The 20,206-nt window shown below is 43.0% G+C and overlaps 2 protein-coding genes across 8 annotated transcripts in view; one reads left to right on the top strand and one right to left on the bottom strand.

Moving 5' to 3' along the window:
• The window catches only part of PSPH (phosphoserine phosphatase), a 29,796-nt gene extending 28,894 nt beyond the window's left edge, over positions 1-902 (top strand). For all 7 annotated transcript variants that reach the window (XM_032431045.1, XM_032431042.1, XM_032431040.1 and 4 more), the window contains one exon: positions 132-902. In XM_032431045.1, the coding sequence (XP_032286936.1) occupies positions 132-239 (108 nt within the window). In that variant the 3' untranslated portion in view covers positions 240-902. The remainder of the gene's footprint in view (positions 1-131) is intronic.
• A 6,127-nt stretch (positions 903-7,029) lies between these two features.
• Positions 7,030-20,206, bottom strand: part of NIPSNAP2 (nipsnap homolog 2) — a 30,247-nt gene continuing 17,070 nt past the window's right edge. The window contains exons 8-10 of the mRNA XM_032430807.1: positions 14,462-14,556; positions 9,445-9,528; positions 7,030-8,194 (exon numbers count right to left, since the gene is read on the bottom strand). Coding sequence (XP_032286698.1) covers positions 8,130-8,194; positions 9,445-9,528; positions 14,462-14,556 — 244 coding nt within the window. The 3' untranslated portion in view covers positions 7,030-8,129. The remainder of the gene's footprint in view (positions 8,195-9,444; positions 9,529-14,461; positions 14,557-20,206) is intronic.

Genomic DNA, 20,206 nt, shown 5'->3' on the forward strand with positions numbered 1-20,206 from the left:
GGGAGGCACCCCCTCGAGGCTGGGCTTTACCTCTCTTTGCACAAACAGTGTATTCTTTCAAATGACACTTACTGCCCCAGGTGCTGCTGTATCTTTTTTTTTTTAACTCCTTTTTTTTTTTTCCCTCTTAGGATGTTTTCATTGGATTTGGAGGAAATGTGATCAGACAACAAGTAAAAGACAATGCAGAATGGTACATCACTGATTTTGTAGAGCTTTTGGGAGAACTGGAAGAATAATATCAATTTTTATACGGTTCATAACAACTTCAGGTTAATTTTTTAAAGTTACACAGTTTGATACCGTTTGCTTACAATTGCCTATTACAACTTAATGTATAGATTTGGTACTGATTATCTGTGCTTCCAAGTGAACTATGGAAAATTGCTCTTGTTTAACTGCAGTCCCAGCATTAATATGGCCATTAATTACCTGGAGAGTTTTATAATCTGAGTTCTTTATGTATTTTCCTAGCGATATTTTATTTGAAACCTTTTAAAGGTGGATAGTAAATGAAACACCTTCCCTATTGGAGATATGGGTTAGGCAGCTTTAAGTGAATGTTGGTTTTCCCTTTGGTAGGTAAATAAAAGTTTATCCATATATCAGTACAGATTGGTGGCATTGTCACTTTCTGCTATCGTGTATTTCAATATCAAGTATTTCAAGTACTTTCAGTGTTTGAGTAGAAACAACCTCCAGGCCAGGAACCAAGGAGTTGGAGACCCCACCCTGCTCACAGGGCATCCTGCTGGTCACCGCGCAGCCCCCACCAACCCTCACACTGGGCCAGAGGGCTGGAGGTGCTTTCTTAGCTCTTGGAATTTGTCATATTGGGACTGTTACAAAGGCTTTAAAAAAATGGAGCCTTAAACAAAAGTAGTGACCTTAAAGAATGGGCATTTGAGGGGCGCCTGGGTGGCTCAGTCGTTAGGCGTCTGCCTTCGGCTCAGCGTCATGGTCCCAGGGTCCTGGGATCGAGCCCCGCATCGGGCTCCAGCCCCGCATTGGGCTCCCTGCTCTGCAGGAAGCCTGCTTCTCCCTCTCCCACTCCCCCTGCTGTGTTCCCTCTCTCGCTGTCTCTCTCTCTGTCAAATAAAATCTTTAAAAAAAATGGGCATTTGATAATCACATGAAGTAAAAGAACTAAAAACACATTTTACTCATCCCAAATGAGTTTCACCTTAAATGAATTAAGAAATACCTCCTAATAGCCTATATGAACCATTCTTTCTTAACAGAGGACTTGGAAAGACCTGAAAGCCAGGTTTGTGTTTATTTTGTGCAGTGCCAAGAGAAATTTCAGAACATGCTTTGAAAGTATGCGGTTATATACCCTCCCTGGCAGAAAAATGGGGGAGGATAAAGCACAGGTCTAGGGAGAGGCATGCAGTCGACAATTAAGTAGAAAAGGCCGGAAGGGTTTAATATAGGAAATTACTTGAAAAACTTATAATTTAACCAAATAATCAAATTTGGTCAAATAATCAGGTAATTATGTAGCCAAATAACCAAATCAGATGAATCAGATTTCCTTCCAAATCCGAGTTGCGGGCGGAGAGCCGTGACAGGTGTGGCAACGTTTAAACGAGACCCCACCCGACGAGGCGGTGAGGACGCTTGCCGACAGCTCGCCCGCACGCCGTCCGGGGCTTGGGCCCTTGGAGCCGAGCGGAGTTCCCGGCGGGCCCGCGCGGGCCGGCTCTGCGGAGCGCTGCGCACTGCCGTCCCCCAGGGACCCAGCGCGGGAGCGGGAGCGGGAGCGGGAGCCGCGGGCGGTGGGCGGAGGACCCAGGAGCCTTTGGCCCCTAACGCTTCCGAGGCCGGCCTTCCCCAGCTCCGCGGCCTGGACGGGCGGTGCGTACTGGATTTGGCTCGGAGGCGTCCGATCGGCCGGGAAACCGTGTGCCCACGTGGAAGCTCTGCAGCCGGTTACACAAGCGCTCTTGGCCCCGGGCGAGCAGCGCGCACAGCCGCCCCTCTGTCGTGTTGGCGTGAGTCCGGGGGACGCCAGCGCTGCGCGAGCCTCTTCCACGCTTTTCGAATTGTCGGCTCCCAGCAAACAGCCACAGATGGTGGTAGGACAGGAGGCGGAAAGTGTCGGCAGTGTGACGCGGCTTCCTGTCCTTGTGACGTCATTTTTCATTCTGATGACGCACCCTGCTTATGTAAACAGAGAAAGGTAAGACTTGGGGTCGTAAAGTTAAGAACTGAAGTTTTTCGTAGTATTAAATTGAAACGGTAGAAGTCCCTCAAAGCTTTTATCTGCTTAAAAAAGAGAACCCCGGGCGCCTGGGTGGCTCAGTTGGTTAAGCGACTGCCTTCGGCTCAGGTCATGATCCTGGAGTCCCTGAATCGAGTCCGGCATCGGGCTCCCTGCTCGGCGGGGAGTCAGCTTCTCCCTCTGACCCTCCCCCCTCTCATGCTCTCTCTCTATCTCATTCTCTCTCAAATGAATAAATAAAATCTTAAAAATAAAAAATAAAAAAAAAAGAGAGAACCCCATGGCATTTATCTCCTACGCCAGCCCCCTTCTCTGGTTTGCTGTTATGATTCTTCTCTCTCTTCTCCTGGAGACAAGTGTTTCTCCATGACTCCTAGGGCGGCCCCCTGGGCTGTCACTCCCAAGAGCTGGGCAGAGCGTCCCAGACCTGGGGCAGGAGCCTTGGAGGATTCTAGAGGACTCCAGAGATTCAAGTGGTCGGCCTCAGTAAATGTTGGCACCAGCATAATGGCTTTGGCCTCTGTGACCCTCAGGATTGTTACGATCAGGTTCAGAAAACCTGGGCGGTGATCTGGCCACATGTCACACTGCTTACTTTCACATTTCCCAGGTGTTTTCACATGTCCTCATGTGATTCTCACAACCCTGAGGTCAGCAGTATAGATATCACTGTCCTCTTTTTACCAGGCGGCAGCAAGCTCACAGAAGTTAATGACTTTCAGAGCTGGAGCTCGGGCCAGTGACTTCCACAGCATTCTTTATCGTGTGCGTTACTGGAGAGTTAATTTACTGGGGCCAGGAGAATCTACCGTAAGCTAACACTTAACACTTTGATCACAGGTGTTAATGTATATTAATGCAGTAGATGAGATTTTATTCCCTAGGTTGGAAGACCTGTTTTACAAAATATTCAAGTGGTTTCATTTTTAATGGTCATTGAACTCTGCAAAAAGTACTAGTTTTAGCACTAGTTAAGAGAGGACCATTCAGTACTTTGCTGATCAGTTTCCACCTCTGAACATATTTTGATGTATGTTTATTATTCTCCTTTTGAATTGTTTTTACTGAGTTTACCTAGGCATGTATCTTAATTTCCAAGGATCGCTAGAACTTGCATCAAAAATAGTATGAATAAAGACACTGCTCTGCTTTCTGAGAGCCTCATGTATTTTCCAGTTGGAGCTGACAGTCTCCATACTTTCTCTTTTAAGATTTTATTTATTTAGTTATTTGAGAGAGAGAGAATGAGAGAGAGAGCACATGAGAGGGAGAAGCAGACTCCTCGCTGAGCGGGGAGCCGGATGTGGGACTTGATCCCCGGACTCCAGGATCATGACCTGAGCCGAAGGCAGTCGCTTAACCAACTGAGCCACCCAGGCACCTTCCATATTTTCTCTTTTCTTATCTTCCCTTTCTCCCTCTCTCCATTTACTTTCCCCCTCCCTTCTTTCTGTCCATTCATCAAGCACATTATTGAACATCTGTGTCCCAGCCAGAAACTGAAGGTATCAATTTGATAAATACAATGTGGAACTGAAGAAAAGGCTCTTTCACAGGCAGCCATGGTATGAATAAGGGGGAAAGAAATAGGTTCCGTGAAATGTTGGTTTTAGGAGAGCAAAGTGTGGGTCCTAGAGGGCTTTTAAAAAGAAATAGGGATGGGGCGCCTGGGTGGCTCAGTTGGTTAAGCGACTGCCTTCGGCTCAGGTCATGATCCTGGAGTCCCTGGATCGAGTCCCGCATCGGGCTCCCTGCTCGGCAGGGAGCCTGCTTCTCCCTCTGACCCTCCCCCCTCTCATGTGCTCTCTCTCTCTCTCTCTCATTCTCTCTGTCTCAAATAAATAAATAAAATCTTTAAAAAAAAACAAAACAAAAAAAAAAGAAATAGGGATAATATCACATAAATGGTAATTAAAAATGAGTGGGCTTGTACAAGTAATATTCATCAGACTTACACCCAACGAATGGAAAATGAGTTTGGAAGTTTTGAATATTCCTAATGAAAATTCGTAGGACAAAATAATACAGTTCATTCTTCTATGGGCATTTAATAAAAGGATTTGACAAATTGGGCAGGAATTGGTAAAATAGTGATGATTTGATAAATTAGCATAATGAGAGAATGTTCTTGTAAGTCACCGAGTGACCGCCTTGTTACTCAGTTAGTGGTCAGTTTTTAGACCTCCTCTATCCCAGTCTTGCAGCAGCATTTGACACGGGTGGTCTCATCCTTGATGGACTTTGTTCACTTAGCTTTCATGACATCCCACTTCCTTGAGTTTTTTCTATTTCCCTGATGGGTTTTCACTCTCTTCCTGGCTCCTCCTTACCCTGGCCGTCTTCTCTGTCTACACTCACTCCCCATAAGACTTTAAATTCTATATGCAGACAATTCACAAATGCCTATCTCCAGGTGAGACTGCTCTCCTAAACTGCAGAATTCACATGTGCCTACCTGATATCTCCACCTGGGTATCTGCATAGACCATCTCAAACTCAGTATGAGCAAAACAGTTCCTGATCTTCACTTCCCCAGATCTGTTGCACCTACTCCACCTACAGCCTTCCATCCTTCCAGTTGTGGAGGACAAGACTTCGGTCACTTGATTTCTTTTTCTTTCATTCACACTCCGCAATCATTCGTTCAGGAAATCATCTTAGCTCTGCTGTCAAGATAAAATCAGAATTTCACCATTCTCCCTACTTCCACTGCTACGCCTAGTCCAAGCCACCATTTAAAATGTAAGTCAGATCATGCCCTTCCTCTGCTCAATACCTTCCAGTGGATCCCATCTCAAAGTAAAAGTCAAGGTCCCTCCAGGGGCTCCCAGCACTCTACTGATCCAGCCCCAGGACCTCTGGCTTCCCCCACCAAGTCCTCCCTCTCCTGTTTCAGCCACTGGTCTCCACTGCTCTAGTGCATGCCAGGCATGACCCTGCTGTAGCCATTCCCTCAGCATGGTGGGATTCCCTTCCAAACGCTGGCTAACTTTGTCACCTCCTTCACGTTTTTGCTTAGATGTCAGCTTTTCAGCGAGGCCAACTCTGACAATACTGCATACCGCCTCTCGCAGCCCACCCTTAGGTTCCTGATCTCCATTACCCTGTTCTACCTTCCCCCACTAGAACACGTATCAACTTCTACCATATCATGTAACTTAAGGGTATTTTATATTTTAATTGCTAGTCTCTTCTCAACTGGACTGTAAGCTTCACAAAGGCAGGGATCATGTTTTGTTCATGATGTTATTCCCTGTGTCTGATGCTTGGCACTAACAGAAACTCAGTATTTGTTTACTTGAAGGAAGACTAAAGCCTAGCGTGAGGCAGGCTGCTTTGTGAAATCCAATGACTTAATTAGGACAGAAATTCCTCTTCCTAGAGTAGGGTATATTCTGAAAGAGCTCCATTTTACAGTCAGTTTGTTGCTCTGTGCTTTTCTGAACAGAAAGCTCCTTTAAGAAAGCAACACAAAAAGAGAAAAGCGAAGTTTCTAAAAGAAAACCTCATTCTTGCATATTCTGTTTGGCATCTGGACATCATGGTGCTCACCAACCGAATGGCCCCTGGATAGGGAGTTGGGTGGATGATGCAATTTAGAGAGCCTCATCTAACTCATCCACCAACTGTGAGCTCAGTTGTGAGGGTTAATTTTATAGGTCAACTTGATGGCCTAAGGGATGTCCAGGTAGCTGCTAAAACATTATCTCTGGGTGTGCCTGTGAGGGGTGCTCCTGGAGGATTAGCATTTGATTCAACAGAATGAGTATACACATCCTCCTCATCGATGTAGGTGGGCATGTGATCCATTCGTGGCCCAAGCGGAACAAGGCAAAGGAAGGGCAAATGTAGGCTGTCTGCGTGAGATGGGACGTTCATCTTCTGCTCTCAGATACTGGAGCTCCTGGTTCTTGGGCCTCTGACCTTGGACTGGGAGTTAAACCATCAGCTCTCCTGATTCTCAGGCCTTTGGACTTGGGACAGAATTATACCATTGGTTTTCTTGGTTCTCTAGCTGGCAGATGGCAGATTCTGGGACTTCTTGGCTTCCATAACCATGAGCCAATCCCTGGTCTCTTCTTATGCATATCTTATCTAGATATCCTATTGGTTCTGTTTCTCTGGAGAACCTTAACGCCCCAGTGAATGATAGAAAATTCCGGACTTCTGCAGCGTTCAAGTCCACACAACTTGTAAGTGAAAATTCCCTCCGTTCCTAGCAATCTTTTCCCAGTTCCGAATAGCTAGATCACCAGTAAAGCTAATTCACCAGTAATACTAATTCTACCATTTTTCTTTATATAGTGTAGAAAGCAGTTTCATATAAATAATTCATTCACATCCTACAAACATGCTCTGAGCATCCAATCAGTACAACTGCTAAAATGCAGGTCTTCTATGCTGGAGCTCCCCATCCCTCCCGCTTCCCGTGGCACTAAGGAGTTACAAAGATCAGAGCTCAAGGGATGTTAAATGCCATCGGATTCCACCTCCCCATTTTATGGATTCAGGGAACTGAACACCGAAGACGGGAAGTACCTCGTCAAGGAGCAGAGCCTGGACTTGGAAGCGCCTGTTCTTCTACCAGCTGACCCAGCCCCCCAGGCCCCAAGCCCTGCTACAAACACCCGGTCCTCAAAACACTTCGCTAAATGGCTAGGGGGACGCTGAGGAGCTTTCTTAATATTTTGCTCTGTAGACTCACATATGCCCACTCAGCAGGGACAAGCTGTTTTTCAAGAGGGACAGGGTCATTTTCAGCACAAGTTCAGTAAAAAAAAAAAGATTGCAAACAAGTAATATGTGAAAATCAAGAGGATTTTATTGATTTTTATAGGTTCTTGGAGAAAACCATTCACATGTAAAAGTTTGACATTTGCTATGAGATTTATTCACACTTTATTTTACACAAATTCTTTAATTTGGGGGTCAGACATAATTTTTCACTTCAACGGGACTTTCACATGATGACAGTCACAAAATAGGCACACTGTGTTAAAAAAACTAAATCAAACAGAGCTAGACAAAGTATGCACTTTATTCCAACTTAAATCTCAACATGCACCACCCCTCATACATGATCTTGGAAGTACCTGCTATGAGCTTACTGAAACATTAACTACAGAACGTCTGAGGTCACAAATGATTGTTTACAAAATAAAACCTCTTTTCCTAATGCTACTCATTTTATTATAGAAAAATATTACAAATAAAAATTAGTGCTATTCAAGGTGTTCATTTCAAAATCACATATGATACACGGTTCAAGCCATTATTTCCCCTCATATCGAGCTATCACAATACACTATGTAAAGACTGAGTTACTGATTAAGTGTACCTTAGCAACCACCACCAGCTTAGTAATGACATGTCGTTTACTATGCCAACTGATTAAAAATGAGAGTGAATTAAAACATTTTCAGGTATTGGGTACGCTCTTAATTTGTTCCGAGTCTGAGGCTCAGAAAAATTGCTAGAGTAAAATGACAAAATTTATATTTCTTCCTGATACAAGAAATTTGTCTAAAAATCTGTAACTATAAAACAGATTTGCTTTTTATAAAGAAATTGCTAACTTTTTTTTCATGGTTAGGTTCCTATTTGGAGAGGATTCAAATTTTAATTTGGGCCCTCTTTTCCCAGAGGGTGGAGAAGGGTGGCTGGTATTTTAAGGTGTATTCAACTAACATAGGGATGTTTCAAAGAGGACTACAGAGCACTGTTACAATCCAACTCTAATAGTTTCCTTTCTTGTGATTATGTAAATTTTAAAGAAAAGAGGTCTCTCGTAAGCTATATACAGCAGTTTACACTTCAGTGTTTCTTTTTCACTTGATATATAATTAAAATTAATTTATGACAAATACTTGTCACATAAATTTATGTAGGCACATCTAAAATCTGTTTACTGGAGGGGTGAGGTCTTCAGTGGGATCATGATTCTGGATTCCATTTCCTGAATAAGTGGGACTGAAAACAAGGATCAAGATTATTGTGCTTGTTCTTTTCTACACAGATTATGGTAAATGTACAGTAACAAACAGGTTGCTGAGAATGTTCAGAAGACATGCTGCTTGGAATCAGAACAGAGTACCGGAAAACACAGAACTGATCTCAGCGACAGAAATATACAAGCTAATGGTAGATCAGTTAACATCCCAGGAGATGTTTTTAAAATTAAAACAGATTCTATCTGGAGATCTGTTTCATTTGTCGGAACTTAGGAAAGTCCATGTGTAACAAAAGTGGTGCTTTCTCAAAAGGTTGAGAACTCTGAGCTAAAATAAAGTTATATAAAATCAAATCAGACTGCATGTGACTGGATAACCAGCACTTCTAAAACTCACTGCTGAGTCAAATACGCCTCTGGGAACTGATGAACATGTAAGAATAAGCAGCCAGTCACATACAATTATATGATGTTTGGAACTAAAAGACAAGATAATACTTATTTTCTGGAACAAAGTACTCTTTGATTTTCTTAGTAGTATACGGGCTTAAATGTACCTGACATGCCACATGATTGGTATTTATTACCTGTGTCAGTATTACTGGGTCGTATTCAGCCCAATTGTTCTTATAAAAATCAAGCCACCAGGATTTCATAGTATACGTGTACATGGCTATCCATGCCCATGCATACACACGTACACACAAAAAGTCAAAATGTCAAATTAATTTTCAAAATTACTTTTTAATTGCTGTATTATAATGTTTTGGGGAATAGATAACTTTGATGAGAAAGGGAAAGCTTAGAAAAAAATTGTGTAATAAATATTCAGAGAATATAGAAAAGTACAAAAAAAAGTAATGATGGAAAATTTCCAACATACAAGTGTCTGAAAACTGTACCAGACAATATACACACTTGCTATTTTTTTTTAAGATTTTATTTTTAAATAATCTCTACACCCAACGTGGGGCTTGACCTCACAACCTTATGAGATCAAGAGTCGCACACTCCACTGACCAAGCCCACCAGGCGCCCCCCACACATACTTGAAAGAATGAAATTTCCTTATTGAAAAGAAGGCATGTACCTATTAAGGAAAAATCTGACTATTCTCCATCCCCCCAACCTTATGATTCACCATCCTAGAGCAACATACTATTTAACAACAACAACAAAAAAACCCAAAAAACATATTAGCCTTGGGGGGAAAGAACATAAAACAGTAAGATGAGAAGAATGACAAGTTTTATGTTTATGAAAGTATTACCTGTATAATATACCAATTCTTCCCAGCCATGTTTATGCCATGCTGCATTCCGTATATCTTCCCTGGTTTGAAGATCCTTGTAAGCTGAAAAAGAACCAAACAAAATGTCCTGCATTCCACTAGTATGTCCATCAAGCCAGCTGCTCAGCTAGTTTTCTCAAAGAGACCACTCTGGGGATGTAACAATAAGCTGAGATAACTGTGAGCTGGTTACTCTGAGCAAAATTATGTTAGGCCTTGTGAGAGAAGCAAAATAAACAACTCTTTAAATTTGAAAATCTAGTGGATCCAAGACCTGCCTTTCAAACCAAGTGAATTTCTTCAATAACACGTTAAATTCATAATCAGAAACCATCAGACTACAGATAAGCAATATTCGATTCCATTTTGCTCAGCATTTCCAAAGCACTACAATGATGTGCGTGACAGGCTGTGTTCAATGCAGTGAGAGCAAAAAGACAAGTGAAGGCAAGGTCAGCCCCTGCTGAGCACTGTGGTATATTTGAGAACAAAGCCCACAAGAGCACGGAGGAGACGAGAGAGCTGTCTGGAGGGTGTGATTTGACCAGGTGGGTCTCGAAGGTTGCAAAGAATGTCGACAGGAACAGAAGAGAAAGCTGCTCCAGGTGGAGCGAAGAACATGGTCAAAGGCATCAGAATGTTCGGTGTCATGTGGTACAATTCAGGTACCTCATCTGGGTGCCTTGGTTTCTGATTCGAGCCTAGGGAACCTCCTTCCAAGTACTCACCAGAGAAATACCTCCTAGGCATCTTGACAGCGGGTCAGTCAAGACAAGGACAAGAATCAGGGCTTCTAGTTTCTATTCTGGGACACACACCTGTTCTCCACAAGACTTTCCTTTTTCCTGATGAGAAGACCTACCCTTGTAGGCCTAGGAGTTTAACCATCTAAAGATAAAGTTTCCCTCAAGTAGTAAAGGAGCATACATTTATTACATGCAATTTTGAAGATGCTGAAAAACAGAAGGAAAACAAATCTTGTACCTCTCACCACCCAGAGCAGAACACTTAGCATTAACGTGACAAGCAGCAGCATTCCAACTGAGGTCAGGTGCATGGCCGGTGCACTGTGTGCTGACCCCTTGCAGGGAACACAGGTTGGGGAGGGCCGTGTTCTTATTTTTTCATTTCAAATTTTAATTTTCTTAATTAAAAATTTATTATTATGGTAAAATATGCACAGCCAAATTAATTTTTTTATTTTTTTTTAAAGATTTTATTTATTTGTCAGAGCGAGCACAAGCAGGGGGAGTGAGGCAGGCAGAGGGAGAAGCAGACTCCCCTCTGAGCAGGGAGCCCAATGTGGGACTCGATCCCAGGACCCCAAGATCATGACCTGAGCGGAAGCCAGACGCTTAACGGACTGAGCCACCCAGGCGCCCCAGCAAAATTAACTTTTAACCATTTTAAAATGTACAATTCAGTGGCATTAAGTACATTCACAATTGTCCCCTTCATTATTATCCATCTCTAAAACTTTTTACCATCACAAAGTAAAACTCTGGGCGCCTGGGTGGCTCAGATGGTTAAGCATCTGCCTTCGGCTCAGGTCATGATCTCAGGGTCCTGGGATCGAGTCCCGCATCGGGCTCCCTGCTCCTTGGGAGCCTGCTTCTCCCTCTGCCTCTCTCTCTCTGTCTCTAATGAATAAATAAATAAAATCTTTAAAAAAAAAAAAACAAAGTAAAACTCTATCCACTGAACACTAACTCCCCATTCTCCCCGCCCCCCCAGCCCCTGGTAACCTCTACTTGGCCTCGTCTCTATGGATTTGCCTATTCTAGGCACCTCATGTAAGTGAAATCTGATGTTTTCAAGGTTTATCTATGTCGTAGTATGTACCGGCATTTCACTCTTTTTTATGGATGAATGTGCGTACGTACCACATTTTGTTGATCTGTTCATCCGTCAATGGACACTTGGATTTGGGGAGGCTTTTATTTTATTGTTTTCTGTTAGCGAGGCTTTTAAAGGTGGGAGGCACTTGAGCATATACATATTACCGGGGAGGGAGCCCCTAGATGAGGTGGTGCCGGAGCAAATGGACGGAGCAAGGCCTTGAGGAAGGTGGGGAAGGAGTGGCATCAAGTGCGAGGGTAAAAGGAGAGGTGCTACGTGCTAGGAAGACCTGCTCTGAAGCCAGACATGCCCAAGTCTGAGCCTGGTTCAGTGACTCGACAGCTGCGGCTTCTAAGTGATTTATTTATCATGCATGAGTCACAGGTCCCTCACTGTGGTCTGTGGTTGTAGGGGTTAAAGAGAATGATGCTTGAAATAACCCACACACTGGAGGTGCCTGATCAGTGTGGTTCTCTAAAAAGTATGGGAAAGTGAGGCTAAGTTTTTGGGGCAGGCAATTGAAAATTCATTTCTGCATATCTCAATACTTTTTCCTGTAAAGGAGGAAGCAGGCAGTGGACATTTGGGACACTAACTGGGGACAACAAAGGAAGGCAGAGAAAGGCGCCGCCTCAGAAAAGACACGAGCTGCAATCTGGCCACTTTCCAAAGCCGAAGCACCACGTTGTTCCTAGCTTCTGCGTCTGTGCACGGAGGATGATCTTGGTGGACTCCTCCGCGTCTTACTGTTGCTGTGTGAAACCTCAAGTCCTTCCCGCGGGACAGAGTTAAGGGCCTGTGACCCCCTGGTGCCTGCCTGTCTCCTCCTTCACCTGGGAGTTCCCATCCAGACACACTGTAAGCCCTGACCTGAGTGCAGTCCCTGCGCTCGTGTACAGAGGACGTCTGGGAAGGCGTGCAGGCGCCAAGCCTGAGAGGAAAGTGAGCAAAGGGGACAGGCCTGACTTTTCAGTTTATATTCTCCAGACAGAACACATACTATTTAAAAATAATAATAATAAAAATGATGTCACCCCTACCTCAAACCCAAAAAGGTTAAATTATGTTTAGCATAATCTCTAAAGGCAGATTTTAAAGATGTGTTTCCAAATCTGTTACATGTGAGAACTTTTCCTTCCTTCCTTCCTTCCTTCCTTCCTCCCTCCCTCCCTCCTTTCAAAATTTTATTTATTTTGAGAGAGAGAGAGAAGGAGAGAGAGAGAGAGCACAAGTAGGGGGAAGAGCAGAGGGGGAGGGAGAGGGACGGGAAAAGAATCTCAAGCAGACTCCTTGCTGGGCATGGAGCTGGCCCCGGGGCTCGATCTCACGACCCTGAGATCATGATCTGAGCTGAAACCAAGAGTTGGACGCTTAACCGACGGAGCCCCTGGGTGCTCCTTGGTGCAGGGTTTTCAATTGCTCACACGCCAGGGAAGCCCTGTGTGTGCATCTGAGCTGAGCACCTGGTCGAAGCAGTGACTGATGGGGGTCTCCTCCCCAGACCCTGAAGATCTGGGGGGGAAAGGGATTCCCATTCAGACTTAGGTCCCCGGCAGCTCTCCTACCATTTAGCCAGTCTGCACGAGTTCATTTTCTGACCATTTTTTATAATCTCCCGTTTTCCCATCACTGTTCTGGCCCTTCCTTCCTGCCTCTACCTGCCAGCCCATTTAGACCCTATTCACCTTTTACTGATTTCCCCCAGTTACACGTAAGTTTATATCCCCTTAAGTGCTGGGGGTGCCCCTATGTTCCTGATCACACACACGGCCTCGGGGCAGGCCCCCCGCGTTGGCTTTCCCCTCCGCAGACCGTCACCAGCCTCTGGGCGCCTGCCGGGCCCACAGAGCAGGCGCACGGTGCAGCACGGGGTGCGACTGGACAGGCCAAACCAATACCTCGGCTGATTAATATGGTCTAGGAATGAGTTATGCTTTTCATTTTTTTAAAAAGTAGGCTCCACACCCAACGTGGAACCCAATGCAGGGCTTGAACTCATGACCCTGAGGTTAAGACCTGAGCTGAGATCCAGAGTCTCAGCTGAGCTTCATTTTTTTTAACTTTTTAAAAAAATTTTATTATGTTATGTTAATCCCCATACATTACATCATTAGTTTTAGACGTAGTGTTCCATGATTCATTGTTTGTGCATAACACCCAGTGCTCCATGCAGAACGTGCCCTCCTCAATACCCATCACCAGGCTAACCCATCCTCCCAACCCCCTCCCCTCTAGAACCCTCAGTTTGTTTCTCAGAGTCCATCGTCTCTCATGGTTCGTCCATTTTTTTTTTTTAACTTTAATAAACATATACAGATGTGCCCCAAATGTACCAAGCCATTACTCAGACCCAGTTCCTGTTCTAGCAGGGAGACAGACACAAATAGCCAGTGTGACAACCTACATGATACCGGGCTCTGGGGGCTCAGGAGGAGAGACATTCACTGGGGGGCAAGGGGGCACGCCCGAGTGAGGCCCTGAGAGATACCAAAGACGGTGCCAGACAAAAGTGGGTGGGGATGGAAAAGGTGACAGAAGGGCCTCCGGAACGATGGAATCAGACACAAGGCAGGCAGTGAGTGAACATGTGGAGAGCTGCCTCTCTGGATAAAATGCAGGGTAATTTCTGAGGAGCCATGGGAAGTGTCTAGAAAGGGACAGCAGCTTTATCATCTTCCCTCTCCCATGGCTGCGTGCTTCACTTCTCTTGTTCCTTTCACCATTATCCCCACTCTCATAATGAGCCTACTAATGTGCCCCGAGTCTATGGGCCTTTCACTGTTGACTCTTTCCTTCTAGATAGCCCAGCACTTACTTTCTATCTGTGATGTTTGGATTTGCTACAGTGTTTATTTTTTTAAAGTATTTTATTTATTTATTTGACAGAGAGAGCAAGAGAGGGGACACAAGCAGGGCGAGTGGGAGAGGGAGAAGCAGGCTTCCCGCGGAGCAGGGAGCCCGATGCGGGGCTCGATCCCAGGACCCTGGGACCATGACCTGAGCCGAAGGCAGACGCTTAACGACTGAGCCACCCAGGCGCCCCCTGCTACGGTGTTTAAAGTTACTGACTTGAGATGTGCTTTATTGCCTAGTATAGCTTATTTGGTAATGAACTCTGAAATCCTAGTAACACAAAAATGAAGGAAAAAATACATACCCCAAAGATGATGTACCATATACAGCTGCCCAATCTGAGAGAAGAATCCTCCCACTGCTTCATTACCATCCTGTCTGAAGCGAATCGCACGAGCCCTGTAAGGAAAAATGACAGTGTTCAGATACTGAACTAGGTATGTTGAAAAGAATCAGTAGATTTCTTCTGCCCTCAGAGCAAGTTGTACGATATGAAGACTAATTGTTTTTTAACTATCAAATGCAGTTGAAAATTATTTTAATGTAGATAACATATAAGATGTAAATGTACTTTTCTGTAGCTATAATAGTCATTTTTGGGGGAAGTGGACAGTAATTAATGACTCTTAGAATCAGTGCTTGAGAATACATAGTCGAGAAAATTGGCTGAGGATAAGACCCATCAACTTAAAAAGAACTGCTTCTCTAAGAATGTGCTGACAGGGAGTGAGGGAAACGTGGATGCCAGACCACTCAAGATGCCAGAAGTTACTGTGTCTTAGGGAGACAGGGACCACCCCCAGAGAATGGGGTTTAAGACAGAGATGAAGGGAGCACACCTTCAAAGCACCTGCAGACCATAAATTCTGGAAAACACACTGAAGAACCATGAAGGTGGAGCTTCTGGGCAATACAGCATCACTATCAAAATGGAAGCTGCCTCACGGTATTGTCATAGTGTTGTGGGGTGACAGATGGCAGCCACACTTGGGGTGAGCACAGCATAACGTACAGACTTGTCAAATCCCTGCTCTACACCTGAAACTAGTTTAACGTGTGTCAACTATACTTCAATAAAAAATGAAACAAAAAACCCCTGCTTCTTGTTTTCTTACCAGAACAAACCATCAGGATAATGAATACCCAATGGCATTCCTATGTGTGGAAGAATGTGTGATATATATACGTGTCTGTGTGTCTAATGTGAAATTGTGATTAAGTTGGCTAAGAATTGGCACTTGTCTTAAACTTTCCTTTTTAACATTTCCTACTGCAAAAGGTATCAGCTCCTTAAACACCTTCTTTCTTATTTGCACCAGGTACTTTATTTTTATATCTAGTGATGCATCTGAAATCCTAAAATGGTTTTTAAAAAATGTACAGGGGCACCTGGGTGGCTCAGTCGGTTAACCATCCCACTCTTGATATGGGCTCAGGTCACAATCTCAGGGTCCTGGGATTGAGCCCCTCATCAGGCTCCACACTCAGCGGGGAGTCGGCTTCTTGCCCTCTGCCCCTCCCCCAGCTCGGGTGTGTGCATCCGTGCTCTTTCTCTCTCAACTACATAAAATCTTTTTAAAAAATGTGTATGTTTTCCAAAAGCAGTTTTCTTTCAAGAGTCAAACTTGAAAATGAAGGAAGTGGCTTGAAGTGATATAAGGAGGTCACCTGGGAAAGCATGGCTGGAGTCCATCAGAGACTCCACACCACAGACCACCAGTGTATTTACATCAACACTGCCCAGGTTTGGGCCTCAAGTCTGTCACATCAAGGTACCAGAATTGACAGGACTTGGGAAGATGGATTCATTCTCATTAACTTAAAGGAGCTGGAGGCATATGAACAAGGATTCTAATCTACTAACATCTACAGAGAGACATAACTCTTGAGGGACAAGAGATTCGAGTTGGCTTGACCAGTACACTCTCGTCCTGGAGGCAAACTTTAGAGCGACTGAACTGGCGCATGTCAAGGCAGTGGTGGGGCACAGGCTCAGAGCAAGGGCAACCAGAGTGGGAGGGATAACGCAGACTCCTCAAGATCGATTTATGCATCTCGGCTCTCACCCCATGAGCTCAACTCTGAGGGGGACCCAAGCTTTCAGGTTCTTCTGTGGTGAAGGAGGGATCTCTTGCTATTGCCCCATGGGTTACCCCCAAATGATATTAAAATCTTTAACTCTTATATTTAGAATTAAGTGATCAATAACTTCACAAAAATTACAAATCCGATTGGTAAATTATTGAAATTAAGCAAATCACTTTAACGTGCACTCTAACTCAGAGAGGGAAAAACTGTCTTTCATTGATAGTGATAAATATTCAGGATTATTCATTCCATTATGACTTTTTCTAACTCAGTTTCAGTAGGCAAAGAAAACATACTTGCCTTAGCCTGGTAATAATCAGAAGCATGTACTGAAGAGGTGATCACCATCTTAAATAGTTACCTATGTGCCAAAATATAAATTGAATGCTGAACTGGCTTTATAAATACTTGGTTAAATAACTAAGAATAACCTCAGTACTTCCTTGCGAAGTCCATGGTGGGCAAGTCTTAATAGTAACGTGCAAACATAGAACTAATGAATGATCCTATTCTGTGGGCAACTAAATGATTACATTTATAAGGCCCCTCCCGAAAAAAGGTCTCTTAATAAAGTGGTGCCTATAACAGTGGTATCCAATTAAATAGGTATGTCTTAGTTTTCAAATTAAAAAAAAAAATCTAACTTGCATTATGTAGCCTTTGATGACCCAAGAAGAAAATATTTATTAGAAATAAGAATCACAGGGGTGCCTGGCTGGCTCAGTCGGTAGAGTGTGTGACTCTTGATCTCCGGGTTGTGGGTTCAAGCCTCACGTTGGGTATAGAGACTACTTAAAAATAAATCTTAAAAAAAAAAAAAAAAATCCAGAACCGTTTTTTGGAGCTAGAAGAGATCTTAGAAATTATACAGTTCAAAGCAAGATATTTCATAACTGAAAAAGGAGAACACATCTAAGTTGAAAATAAAAGTCACAGGTTCTCATTTAAAGATAAGGAAACCAAAGAGTTAATGTCTGACTAATGGCCAATAACCTACTCTTGTATCCCTCTTAATTACTGAGGCTTTATATTACTATAACTTCTATTTGTTTTTTCCTCACAATAGGATTTTCAAAAACTATATAAAATTATGATGGTAAAAGTTGGTGTTTTGTGATAATGCTAATGAGTATGCTTCTTGCGTTTCACCATTAAGTTTAATGTAGCTGTTAAGATGGAAGAAATGGAAAGTTTTATCATTTATAGATCAGGGCTCGCAAAATAGACCCTCAGACTAAATCCCACCTTCTGTAGCTTGTTTTCATGGCCCAGAACCCAAGAATGATTTCTACCTTTTTAAATGCTTGGAAAAAATCTCATCAAAAGAATAATATTTCATGACACATGAAAATCATGACATTCAAATTTCAGCATCCATAAATAAAGTTTTGTTGGAACACAACCATGCTCATCCATTTACAAATCATTCTTGGCTGCTTTCACACTAAAACAGCAAAGTTAATTGTTATTTTAGACAAAGAATGGTCCACAAAGCCTAAAATATTTACTAACTGGTGCTTTACAGAAAAGTTTGCCAACCCATGATTTAAATAAAATATTCTCTATTCCTAATTTTTAAAGTGCTTATTAGAAATTAGTGTCATGAATAAAATAAAACTGGTATTGAATCTTATCAAATGCCTTCTGAACATGTATTAAGATGATTTTTATATTGTTAATTTGTGCCCATTAAAACACTCTGGCCACCTAGATTTTTAAAACATCAATACTTGGGCGCCTGGGTGGCTCAGATGGTTAAGCATCTGCCTTCAGCTCAGGTCATGATCCTGGGGTCCTGGGATCGAGTCCCATATAGGGCTCCCTGCTCAGTGGGGAGCCTGCTTCTGCTTCTCCCTCTGCCTCCGCCTCTCTCTCATGAATAAATATTAAAAAAAAAAACAAAACAAAAAACATCAATACTTTACATTTTCTTATATTTCAGATCTTTTCAAAAAGAAATGAACACCATAGAAACAGATGACGCTCCCTTTGCATTCCTCATCCCCTCCCCCCATCTCCATTAGTCACCACTTTGTGGAAGCAGTTACCTGTCTTTTGAAGACAAGTCTTCCTGTCCATGGCTTTATATTTCCACTTCATGTGTATGTATCCATGAACAATAATTATATCTTTTTATAGAAAACTTGTTTATAAACTCTCTTGTATCATTTTAAAATTTACTTAAAAGACATCATGTTGTACATATTCTCTAACTAGCTCTTTCTCCTCATCTTGGTGTTTTCAATATTTATCCGTGACCTGATCTGTTTTACTTTATTTTTTTTGAAGATTTTATTTATTTATTTGACAGAGAGAGACACAGCGAGAGAGGGAACACAAGCAGGGGGAGTGGGAGAGGGAGAAGCAGGCTCCCGGCCGAGCAGGGAGCCCGATGTGGGGCTCGATCCCAGGACCCTGGGATCATGACCTGAGCCGAAGGCAGACGCTCAACGACTGAGCCACCCAGGCGCCCCTGGTCTGTTTTACTTTAACCACCGTGTAAGATTCTACTGCACGAATATACTATAATCCATTTCCCTCAGACACATAGGTTGTTCACAGGTTTGGCAATTGACCTTTGCTTCATATGTAACTACCAGTTTCCACCATCCATTCAGCGTTTACCAGCCACCCAGGATGTGCCAGGTCTTGCAGACAGAGTCGTAGAACTGGAAAGTGGGGCCTCCCTAGGGTGACAAGCGCTCTAACAGAGGCACGGAGGCAATGTGCTGGGGTGCAGAGGCCAGACACGGTTCACACACTTGACTGTGTTATATTGATCAATTTCCTCATTTTGAATTATCCTTGGATTCACGGTATAAATTCTCTTTAGTGAGGTGTGTGTCAGCAGCTTCACTGAGGTATATTTTATATACCATCAAATTCAATTAGATGCACACTTTTTTTTTAAGTAAATTTACAGACTTGTGCAATCATCAATCCAATTATGCTAAGATTCCTTGTGCCCACCTATAATCCTTTTCTGTTGCCACCCCCAGCCCCAGGAAACCACTCACCTTCCTGTCTCTATAATTAGACTTTTCTGGATATCTCGTACAAATGGAATCATAGACTATGTGCTCCTTTGGACTCTTCCACATAGCAAGTATTTGTGGCACATAGCACTAGTTCACTCCTTTTTACTGCTGGATAGTATTCCATTATGTGGATATACCACAGCTCGTTTATTCTTTCCTCGGCTGACAGGCATTTAGGTTGTTTCCACTATTTGGTTACTATGAAAAATGTTATGATCATTGTATATGAGTTTATATGATGGATGCATGCTTTCATTCTCTTGGCTATATACCTTGGAATAGAACTGCTGGGCCATATGGTAATTCCATGTTTAACATTTTGACTAACTGCCTGTTTTCCCAAGTGGCTGCACCATTTTACATTCTCACCAGCAATGTATGAGGGCCCCAACTTATTCGCAACCTCCCCAACATGTGTTATGTCCATTTTTTAATTGGGTTATTTGTCTTCTTATTATTGAGTTGTAGGATTTTTTAATACATGCTGGATACAAGTCCTTTATCAGATATGATTTGTAAAATTTTCTCCCAGTCTATGACTTCTTTGCCTTTTAATTTTAAAATGATGCCCTTTGAATTATAAAAGTTTTTAATTTTGATAAATTGTAATTTATCATTTTCTTTTGTGGGCTGTGGTTTTGGTGTTATACCTAAGAACTCTGCTTAGCCCTAGGTCACAAAGATTCTCTCCTATGTTTTCTTCTAAAAGCTCTGTTATGGCTAATTTTGGTATATATGTAAGGGAGGGGTCTAAATTCATCCTTTTGCAAAGATATCTAGTTGTTTCAGCACCTTTGTTGAAAAGACTATCTGTCCCCATTGAATTGACTTGGTGCATGGATTGAAAACTAATGGCTCATATATGCGAGTTTATTTCTGGACTTGCACTTCTGTTCCATTGATTATGCCTGTTCTTATGCAGT

The sequence above is a fragment of the Phoca vitulina genome, unplaced genomic scaffold (genome assembly GCF_004348235.1).
Source record: "Phoca vitulina isolate PV1807 unplaced genomic scaffold, GSC_HSeal_1.0 scaffold45, whole genome shotgun sequence".
In the NCBI taxonomy this organism is placed as follows: Eukaryota; Metazoa; Chordata; class Mammalia; order Carnivora; family Phocidae; genus Phoca; species Phoca vitulina.